This window comes from Suricata suricatta, chromosome 15 (genome assembly GCF_006229205.1).
Source record: "Suricata suricatta isolate VVHF042 chromosome 15, meerkat_22Aug2017_6uvM2_HiC, whole genome shotgun sequence".
Classification (NCBI taxonomy): Eukaryota; Metazoa; Chordata; class Mammalia; order Carnivora; family Herpestidae; genus Suricata; species Suricata suricatta.
In genome coordinates, this window is record NC_043714.1 from 78,262,636 (window position 1) to 78,272,443 (window position 9,808).

General features: G+C 63.1%; 2 protein-coding genes across 8 annotated transcripts; one reads left to right on the forward strand and one right to left on the reverse strand.

Annotated features, from left to right (window-relative positions):
• The first annotated feature begins 1,183 nt into the window (after positions 1 to 1,183).
• MFSD3 (major facilitator superfamily domain containing 3) lies at positions 1,184 to 3,400 on the forward strand. Its single transcript, XM_029923119.1, has 5 exons — positions 1,184 to 2,178; positions 2,554 to 2,701; positions 2,788 to 2,912; positions 2,982 to 3,091; positions 3,183 to 3,400. Exons 1-5 carry the CDS (start codon positions 1,485 to 1,487, stop codon positions 3,354 to 3,356), a joined length of 1,251 nt encoding a protein of 416 aa, XP_029778979.1. The 5' UTR covers positions 1,184 to 1,484; the 3' UTR covers positions 3,357 to 3,400.
• Positions 3,401 to 3,481: 81 nt separating this feature from the next.
• RECQL4 (RecQ like helicase 4) lies at positions 3,482 to 9,789 on the reverse strand. Of its 7 annotated transcripts, none has more exons than XM_029923059.1 (23): positions 9,663 to 9,789; positions 9,565 to 9,598; positions 9,377 to 9,477; positions 9,043 to 9,186; positions 8,279 to 8,859; positions 8,087 to 8,186; positions 7,888 to 8,002; positions 7,649 to 7,756; positions 7,414 to 7,545; positions 7,237 to 7,329; positions 7,023 to 7,159; positions 6,507 to 6,590; positions 6,247 to 6,426; positions 5,985 to 6,164; positions 5,797 to 5,911; positions 5,431 to 5,693; positions 5,054 to 5,336; positions 4,853 to 4,982; positions 4,602 to 4,771; positions 4,331 to 4,522; positions 4,100 to 4,242; positions 3,880 to 3,988; positions 3,482 to 3,786 (listed from the first exon to the last, which is right to left on the reverse strand). In XM_029923059.1, the coding sequence occupies exons 1-23, from the start codon at positions 9,744 to 9,746 to the stop codon at positions 3,662 to 3,664; spliced, it is 3,603 nt and encodes a 1,200-aa protein (XP_029778919.1). In that variant the 5' UTR covers positions 9,747 to 9,789; the 3' UTR covers positions 3,482 to 3,661. The 7 variants fall into 7 exon arrangements, with proteins under 7 accessions (XP_029778919.1, XP_029778918.1, XP_029778917.1 ...); XM_029923058.1 differs by having other exon boundaries at positions 7,888 to 8,014; XM_029923057.1 differs by having other exon boundaries at positions 4,100 to 4,247; positions 4,342 to 4,522; positions 7,888 to 8,186.
• Positions 9,790 to 9,808: the final 19 nt, after the last annotated feature.

A 9,808-nucleotide genomic window follows, 5' to 3' on the forward strand; every position in this document is an offset into this window, starting at 1 on the left:
CCACCTCGCTCCTGGCAGCACAGGGAACAAGCTGAGCTCTAGGCTGAAGTTGGATGGATGGGTGGGCAGTGCTCAAGGGAGAAAGTCTTGGTTTTCCTCCTAGATGGGCGGATGGCCTGAGGCTGCTGGGGAGGGAAGGGGAGGAAGAATGAACAAGTGTCTTCCTTTGTATTGGGTTTGAAGTGTGGGAGGTGGTATACTAGTGCAAGTGCAGTCCTGGGGCCAGGAGGCAGCGGAGGCCGGGCCTCTCTAAGCCCAAGCGCGAAAGGACAGGGGCGGGGAACAGAGCCTGTAAAATGCTGACCCAGGGACATCCTGGGGATACCCAAGCCAGGGTGGGCATGCAGCCCTCTGTCCCTGCCACTGGAACAAGGACTAGTGCCTATGGTGTGCACACTCTGTGGGTCACTGCAGTCTTCTTGGGGAGGGATGGCAGCCCCCTTTGTACAGACAAGGAAACATTTCGAAGTAACTGGAGACCCACTCAGGGTGGCTGAGCCAGCTGTCGCTCTCAGGGCTGGGCTGGCTGCAGGGAGACAGTACTAGTGCTCTAGCTCTGCTCTGGACGTGGTTCCTGACCCCTGGGCCACATTCACTACCTCCACTGGGCTTCAGGAGCCCTGTAGGGTGCAGCTCTGGGCAGGGGAGAGAAGGCATGAAACCCTTGGATGGGCCCCTCCGTCCACACAGCCTGCTGGAGTCAGGCAGGACTTGGGCCCTGCGTCTCCCAGCCTTGTCACTCGACGCTAGAGGGCATCGCGGGGAGCAAGCTGGCTGCATCCCTTCAGCTGAGACCTTTCACACTAAACCTGCCTTTCATGGCCCTCTGTGGCCACTGACTAGGGGAGGGCACCGAAAGCACAGCCGCAAGGTGAGGGTTCCAGCGGCGGGAGTAAGCAGGAGTAAACAAACCATGGGGGCTGCTGGAAGGACCAGGTGGACACTGCAGCAACCAGGCTCCAGGTGAGACACCAAAGAAAAGCAAGCACTTCTGGAGAGTTAGGGTGTGGTACAGGGGGTCTGGGAGCCGGATCTGATAGCCTTGGGAAGGTCCAGGATGGGCTGCAGACTCAAGGCCAGCCAGGCTGCCAAAGGCGCGTGCTCAGGGCTGCCGGGACACACCCGGAGTGGCCACTGGGGGCACCCGAGGGCGGCCGACGCTCTGGCCCGCTTCTTGAGCTCTGTGGCCGTCGCGTCACGCGGCTGCGTAGAGAGCCGTCTATGGAGTGTGGGCTGCCCGCGGATCCGAGGGTTACAGTCCCGACGCCACCCTGCACGGCCCTAATCTGACTGCCCAAGAGCCATGCCGCCATGTGATCCCTGACTTCATCCTGGCCGGACCCCACCCGGAGCCGCTTTGCCTGCCCCTGCTTCTAGCCGGACCTCTGATTCCACTCCAGGCTCTGACCTGGCCTTGAACCTGACCCCAGCCAGCAGATCCCAGGCCCAGCCCCTGAGCCCCAGCACTCGCCCGAGGGCTCCCCATGCTCCTGGCCATGCATGGGAAGCTTTTGCCACTGGCCGGCCTCTACCTGGTGCAAGGCTTGCCCTATGGGCTGCAGTCTGGCCTGCTGCCCCTGCTGTTCCGGGCTCGGGGCCTCTCCCTGACACGTGTGGGACTGGCCAAGGTGCTGTATCTGCCGTGGCTGTTTAAACTCGTGTGGGCCCCACTGGTGGACACACGGGGCTCCCTGAAGTCCTGGCTGATGCTCAGCACGGCTGCTCTGGGCTTGGTGTGTGGGCTGCTGGCAGCCCTGCCTCCTGCAGAAGCTGGCCAGGCCGGGCTGCCGGTCACCGTGGCAGGGCTGCTTCTGTTACTGAACCTGGGTGCTGCTGTGCAGGACGTGGCCCTGGACACGCTGGCCGTACAGCTCTTAGAGCCAGCCGAGCTAGGGCCTGGTAACACAGTGCAGGTGGTCGCTTATAAGCTAGGGGCAGTGCTGGCAGGAGGGGGCCTGTTGGCCCTTGTGCCCACCCTCTCCTGGCCCGGGCTCTTTCTGTTTCTGGCTGCTGTCTATTGGTTGGCTGCTGCCCTAGCCTGGGCTGCGCCAGCCCTGCAACAGTTGCCTGCATCTCAGCCCTCAGAAGGACCTCTGCGTACCCTGCACCTCCTGCAGGACTTGCTGGCCATGCCTGGCACTCTGTGGACAGCAGGCTTTGTGCTCACTTACAAACTGGGTAAGTGAGGCCTTGAGTCAGGCAACAGCAGGGTGGGAGCCTGCAAGTGGATTCCCCAGGAGCCTAGGAACCCGTTTCGTGGCCACCTTCTGGGGTATTAACTGCAGGCCGGAGCCCAGCCTGGCTCTACAGCTGGGCTTTGCCTCTGGCTCTTCTCCAGCTCTGGCTGCACGGCTTCTATGAGCTCCAGCCACAGCCCCTTGGGTCTCTCAGATGCTGCTTCATGCTGGCCCTAAGCTTGGCTGATGCCCATCCCAGCTGTCTCCTGGCACCTGTGGCCCAGGACAGGGGTAGGGCAGGGGCCTGGCTAGGGAGGGCAGCTGAGGCCCCAGGTGAAGGGAGGTGGGCAGCTCCCTGCTCGCATTCTCCCCACAGGTGAGCAGGGTGCCAGCAGCTTGTTTCCACTCTTCCTGCTGGACCGCGGCATCTCCATGCCAGAGCTGGGCCTGTGGAACGGCGTGGGCGCTGTGGTCTGCTCCATTGTCGGCTCATCCCTGGGCGGGGCCCTGCTGGCCAGGCACTGGTGAGCCCTCCTCAGCCCGCCCCACCCACCTACTCACCCCTGCCTGGTCCCACATTGCCTGAGCTGCCCCCATCTCCCCACCTCAGGCGACCACTGCCCTTGCTGAGGTCTGTGCTTCGTTTCCGTCTTGGCGGTCTGGCCTGCCAGACCACCCTGCTCTTCCACCTGGACACTCCAGAGGTCAAGCTAGATCCCAGCACAGTCCTGAGAGGTGAGGGGCTGGCCATGGGAGGGGAGGAGTCCAGAGAGTCCCGGGCGCTACTGATCTTGGTCCTCCCAGGGGCAGCCTTGCTGAGTCTGTGTCTGCAACACTTCCTGGGGGGCCTGGTTACAACCACCACGTTCGCCCTGATGATGCACTGCACCCAGCTGGCACCCGGTGCCCTGCAGGTAAGCCAGTGTGGCTGGGTGGCCCAGGGGCTGCAGGGCTGGAATCCAAGCAAAGCCTTGTCTGATCTCCCACCCCACCCTACCCTCGCAGGCCACACACTACAGCCTCCTGGCCACCCTGGAACTGCTGGGGAAGCTGTTCCTGGGCTCACTGGCTGGAGCTCTGGCTGACAGCTTGGGGCCACGTCTCTGTTTTTCCCTCTTCCTTGCTCTCTCAGGCATGCCTGTTCTGTATCTGGGTCTGGCACCCAGTGCCCTGGCCTGAGCTGGGTGGCCAGCCCACCTAATAAAGCTGAGCGTGCCCACGGCCTGGGTGTCTGGAATGTTTGATGGGCAAGGCTGTCCTCAGACTGTGGGGGCTGCCCCATAAGAAAAGAGGATTCCTAAAAATGACTTGAGCATTTTTTATTCTGCGTTTTGGGGCCTCTTTGCCTCACTTCTGTTGGTGGGCTTTGCCAAGGTAGTCAGTCAGTCTTGGCCACCAACATCCCTGCTCTTTTTCCTGATGAAGTGCCACACCTGACTCCCTCCTGTGACGCGGAGGAGCAGGGCCTGCCCACAGCAGGGTGCTCAGCGGCCCCACAGCAGGAGCTCTTCTGTGGCTAAACGTGTCAGGGCGTGGAAGCTCAGATGCAGGTGTTTCCTCCAGAAACGCCGGTCCCGCCCGTACACCTGGGCTGGATAGCAGGGACTTCCTGTGGGAATGGGAGACACGGCCCTGAGGACTCTGGGGCAGATCTGGCCTCTGGCCCCTGGCCATGTCTGAGCCCAGGCTCCCTGGCCCTCACCAATGCCATGGAAGATGCGGGCCACAGCCCTGCCTGAGAATTGCTGGTCAGGCCATGAGGACAAGAGGTGGCGGATGTCCTGGCGAATCTGGTCCTCCCAGTCCTGGATCTGTGGGTGGCAGGCATATAACAGTGTGTGAGCATGGGCATGTACTTTACTGCGTGACCTCACTGTAGGCCTGTGTCCTCTCTTCAACCCCTAAGAGGGGCTGGCACTCACCCTGGCCTGCCCTGGCTCTGAGCCCTGCTGATCTTCCATGCCTACTAGCCCTTCTTCCTCAAAGTAGCTGCTGAGCAGGGCCTTGAGCCTGGCACTGCGCTCCTCATCAGGCTGCTCCAAGCAGGGCCCGCAGCTGGGGAAGGCTACGCTGGGGTGAGAAGATTCCGTCAGGGCTGTTCACCTTGGGGGACACTGGGGGTGGGTGGGAGGGTGGCCTCAGGCCCGGCCCACCTCTCCTGCACCTGTGAAAGGCCTGGAAGGTGAGGCACAGGCGGGCCAGGGCCTCCTGCTCACGGGCTTGTACTCGGCCATATAGGAAGTCACAGATCTGGTCCTTTTCATGGGCTGTCAAGTCTCCGGGGCTGTGCAGATAGAAGGCGAGTTCCCGGAACTCCACTAGCACCCCTGTGTCCCGGGGTGCACCTGCCAGAGAGCTTGTCAGACACAGGTGGGAGGGTGGCAAGCAGGGCTGGGTACGAGCAGTGCTGAGAGCGGGGCTCACCTGTCCCGAGACTCGGGTCCCACTGCAGTTGACGGAGAGCCCGCTTTGCAGGGGCCACCTTCCAGCCCATCGAGTCGGCCAGCTTAACCACGTCAAACTCTACAGAAGAGCTTCCTGCAGCTATGTTCTCGGGTGGCTGCTGGGCTAACCAGACAGCCAGTGGAGGACACCTTTCCCAGGCAAAGGGATATATGAGTAGCAACCCTGGTCCTGTGTCCCTGGCCCCAGCCTGGGGTGGGATGTGTGCTCACCTGTGGGCCAGGGCCTGGAGCTGGGGGAGGCCCCCAGGACAGCGCAGGTGGCAGTGGGCATATGTGGGTGCCAGCAGCTCCAGCCAGCGTTGTGGGTGTAGCTCCATGTAGCACAGCAGGGTCTCAATGGCTGGAGGCAGAGCAGGGCTTAGGGGACGCAGGGATGTGGGGACGTACCCACTCCTGCCCCCGGTTCCTCACCCTCCTCAGGCATGTCCAGGGCCTGCACCAGCTGCTGTACTGGGAGTGCCCGCTCATGACCCAGGCACGGGGCTGTGTGTTTGCTGCTGGGTGGCTCAGCTTCCCTTGGGGACACAGCCCCAGGCCTCTCTTGGCTCTTGGCTCCCTCCTGCTCTGGGGGCTGTTGGGTGTCAACACGGGCACAGGTGCAAGGCGGGAACGAACACTGTACCAGCTTCTTCACGGCAAGGAAGTCGGTGCCTTCGGCATACACGTGTCTACGTAACTCCTGCAGGTCCTGACCCTGCAACAGAACAGCTGTGAACGTGGGGTGGGGTGGGGTGGGGTGGGGTGGGGTGGGGTGGGGTGGGGGGAGCTCAAGTGGGGCAGGTAAGAACCTGGGGCTGTAGGAAGAGGTGGCAGTGTGCAGGCTGGCCGTCCCGTCCAGCTCGGCCCACAGCCTGCACATAGCTCTCAAAGCTCGGGGGCATCCCCAGGTGCAGCACAGCTCGCACGTCTGGCCGGTCCAGCCCCATCCCGAAGGCCACCGTGGCCACCACCACCCGCAGCCGGCCCTCCATGAAGGCCCTCTGCACCCGCCGCCGCTCCCGGCCACACATGCCAGCGTGGTAGGCTTCAGCCACAGTTTCAGGGGCCTGGCCTGCAGGGAAGACGTAAACAGTTGGGTGGAATGCGTCCCTGGGGCAGGTCCATGGGGCGGAGCCCTGCTGACCCCCCTCTAGGCCCCAGGCCCCAGGCCTCACGCAGGCAGGTGCGGAGCAGTGCAGCAACACGCTCTGTGTCTTCACGTCTGTTGCAGTAGATGATGACAGAGTTCAGATTACGAAAACGATCACTCTGCAGCAGTGTCACCAGAGCCTGGTGGGTGACAGCTGTCAGTATGGGCTGTCAGAAGGCAGTGCCTCTGCCAGGCCCGGGTGTATCCACCCACCTGGTCAGGGTCCCTGTCCATGGACACAGAGAGGTACAGGTTCTCGGGGATGGTGACTGGCCCTCTGAGCACAAGCTCCTCAGCCACGCCTAGATGCTGGGCAACATCTCTTGAGGTGCTGCGTGTGGCCGTGGCTGTAAGACCCAGAAAGCAGCGGACACCCATGCGTTCCCGCAGCACCTGTGCAGGAGAGGAGCCAGTGAAGATGCGCCACCCACCCTCCCTCCCTGGCCCTTTTGCTGGTATCCCAAAGAAGGCTCACCTTGCAGACACGCAGGTAGCAGGGCCGGAAGTTGTGGGACCACTGGGACAGGCAGTGGGCCTCATCAACACAGGCAAAGGCAACTGGAGGGAGCCGAGGGAGGCAGCCAGAGGGCCCTGGCCCAGCCCCAACCAGTGCCTCGGGTGACAGCATCAGAACATGCACCTGGGCTGCGTGAACCTGAGGACCGCAAGGTCAGGAGCATCAGAGGACCTGCCTTCTATCCCCACCCATCTTGCTGTGTGAGGCCCCTCCCTCACCTTCTTCAGGGCAGAGTCCCGCTGCTTCCTGGTCATGCCTGAATGGATGCATGCTGCCTTCAGGCATGGGGGCAGACCAGACACCTGTGGGAACAAAAGGAAAACCAATTGCCAGCCACCCTTCCTCAGCTCTTCCTCAAATGGCTCTCAGTGGTACTCGGCTGATAGCTGCTGCCATCTTCAGCTTGGGCGTCCTAGGGAGAAAAAGCCCGATCACAGATCCTGTGATAAAGGAGTCAGAGCCCCGTGTGAGCCTTGCCTCAGGAGTGCCAGGAGCAGACAGGCCCCATTGGGGATATCTCCCTTTCCTAGTGCTATTCCTCTTGGGGGTGGACCCAGGTCTGGCCAGCCATGTCCCTGCTGCCCTTGGACCACTGCCAGGCCTGGGGCTGTGGACAGAACTAGCAGGTTGAGAATAGCTGAGCTCTTTACAGCTCTGGTCAGGTAATGGGCAGCAGCCCAAAAGGGCACCGGTTCCTGCCTTCTGCACGTGCCCGAGGGGTCCTGTCTGCGCACCTGGTCGTCCATGAGAGACAGGAGGGGAGAGATGACCAGCGTGAGGCAGGGGCTCCGCCGAGCATAAAGCAGTGCAGGGAGCTGGTAGCACAAGGACTTGCCAGCACCGGTGGGCAACACCAGCAGCGTGGATATGCCTGGTGGGAACAAGGGTCAGTGTGTTATCCTGCGGCCAGGCCTTGGCCCTGCCTCATCCCCCAGCAGCCAAGCTCACCAGAGAGGATCCGCATGACCACATGCTCCTGCCCGGGGCGGAAGGCACGGTGCCCTAGCTGCTCCAGGGCCTGGAACACCTCAGCTGGTGTCTCTGTGGACACAGGTGTAGGCCAGCATGGCCTCAAGTTGCCCCCACCCCCCAGTAAAGGCTCTCAACTGGAAAGCATCTGCTCACCTGCCACTTGCCCAGAGGGCCCTGGTGGGTAAAGTGGCGGCACGGCAGGGGGTAGGCAGGGTGCCTGGGGCACAGACTGTTCCATGGTGGCCAACAGCTCAGGCCCAGCACGCTCTGGATCTTCTTCACTAACTGAGAACAGACAGAAAAGGGTGGTGTGGGAACTCCAGGCTGGCTGGGGTCATTCTAGCAAAAACACAGCTGGCTACAGCCTGCCCTCCATCCCTTCGTTCACCAGAGAACCCGGCAGTGCCTGTCCTCTGGACTGCTTCCTCCAAAGTGAGCAGGGTCTGTGTGCCATCCTCATCCTCACCACCTTTCTTCCCAGGCGCCGGGATGTGCTCTGAGTCAGGGAAGAAATATAGGTAGAGTCCTACACTTGAGCTACAGGTGCCCGCCCCCCACCTCCCCCGACGAGTACAAGTCCTCTCCAAACACGTCAGCCGAACCCAACACCCAGAGCAGAGGTCTCACCTGGTTGCAGGCACTGGGATGACCAGTGGCCTAGCTGCCCACACCGGAAGCAAGAATTCTTGACTGTGCCTCTGTGCTGACCACCTCCAAAATGCTCCCCTTTCCTCTGCCACTTCTGCTTCCACATCTGGGGGCCATAAAAGAAGGTCACATGGCAAGAGGCAGTGTGGGGTGAAGGGAGTGCCTGCCGACACCTCACCTGCTTTCGGAGGAGCCTTCCACGGAGAGCTGGGCCCCTCGCGTAGCGCTTCTGTTTCATGTTGAGCCGCACATAATTACCTCCATTCCGCACAGCTGCTCTAGAAGGGACGTACAAGTGGACTGTGCCCCAAGCCTGTCCCAACCTGGCTCGACTTATGGTGCCCCTACTGGGAATCGGAAGCTGCTGTACCTGGACGCTGTGGCACCACTGGGGGGCTGTGCCCACAGGGCTTTCCCCGAAGGGTCTTCTGCATCTCCTGCAGTCCCAGCTTCCTGAGGCAGGGTTCCTGTTTGGCCATTGCCTTGCTGGGTCCGTGCAGGGCTCCCCTCTGGCTCCCTATTCCGTTTCCGCTTCTTGCTTTGACTGTTGCCAGGCTGGGGACTCCCTGCACCGACTCCAGCTGTCTGTAGGGCTTGAGTCTCAAGGCCAGTGCTGGGACCAAGGGCAGATGGGGTACCTGAAGCCAGAAGCTGTGACTGCTCTGCACCCAAGTTAGGCTGGCAAGCTTCGGAAGCCCCCAGAAAATCTGGGGCCCCGTTGTGACACCGCTCTAGCCAGCCAGGGTCTAGGGAGCCCAGTCGCAGGCTCAGGGATGCCTGTAGCTGCTGGAGGCGGCCCGGCCTCAGCTGTGGCCCAGAAGGCTGGAGGGGCGCTTCGCTGACTTCTTCCGGAGAGATGAGGACAGCCCCTGCACCTGGTGGCCCTGGGGTGGACATCTCGGACAAGAGTCTTCGTGGAGTCCGGGGTATGCGGCTCAGGGTTGGCCCAGCCTGGTGGGGAGGGCGGGGGGTCAGACCAACAAGCCCAAATCTCCACCCGGAGGTTGGCTCGAGGAGCGCGCGCACGTTAGTACCGGCGCGTACACGTGCGCGCGCTGACAGAGAAGGGTGTCCGGGGGAGAGCAGCCCCGGGGCCGGGGCGGGCGCGCCGCCTGCCAGGCTCGCGACTCTCACCTGCAAGGTGCCCTTTAGGTTGGCCTTAAGCCTCTCTCCATAGACCCGCGCAGATCGCAGAGGGCTTGGCCCAGAAAGAGGGGGATGTGGACTCTGGGTCGCAGCCCGATTCAAGTGGGGCCCCCAGCAGCTGGGCTCCGGCACCTGCGAGAAGAGGCAGCGGGAGTGCAAGCCAGAGAAAGGCTGGCGGGCGGGACAGAGGCGTCTCCACCCGCTTCCCCAGCCCCTGGCCCTCCTCCGCCATGTCCAGTACTCTCCCAGCGTTCTGTGCCCCCGCAGAGGCTCGGCCACGACGGAACCTGGCCGGGAGCCTGGGGCGGCAAGGCCTGGGTACCTCGTCTGCCGGCGCGGGAAGCGGCTGCGTGGGGCCGCGGGGTCCGATGCCTCCTGCCTGGCCCGGGGCCTCCTTCAGGGCGCGGTACTCCCGGTAGAGCGCTGGGGGGGATGTGTGAAGGGTCACTGGAGGCCGCCGGTCCCCCCACCCGCCTGCACCCCTCGTTCGCCCTGCGTCCCCGCGCTCACCGCGGGTCTCCTCAGGCGCCGCCGCCACGTCCTCCTGTGAAGGGAACAGGTCAACCGGAGGCCGCACCCTCAGCCCCCCGCTCCCGGACAGCCCGCACCTGGCCCGGCCGCCGCCCGTGCCGCCGCCGGAACGCGCGCTCCCAAGCCTGCAGCCGCTCCCGCACTTCCCGCAGCCGCTCCATAGCGCGCGCCCCGCAGCCTGAGGCCTAGCGAATCTCCCGCCGCTAGGGCGCGCCGGCCGCCA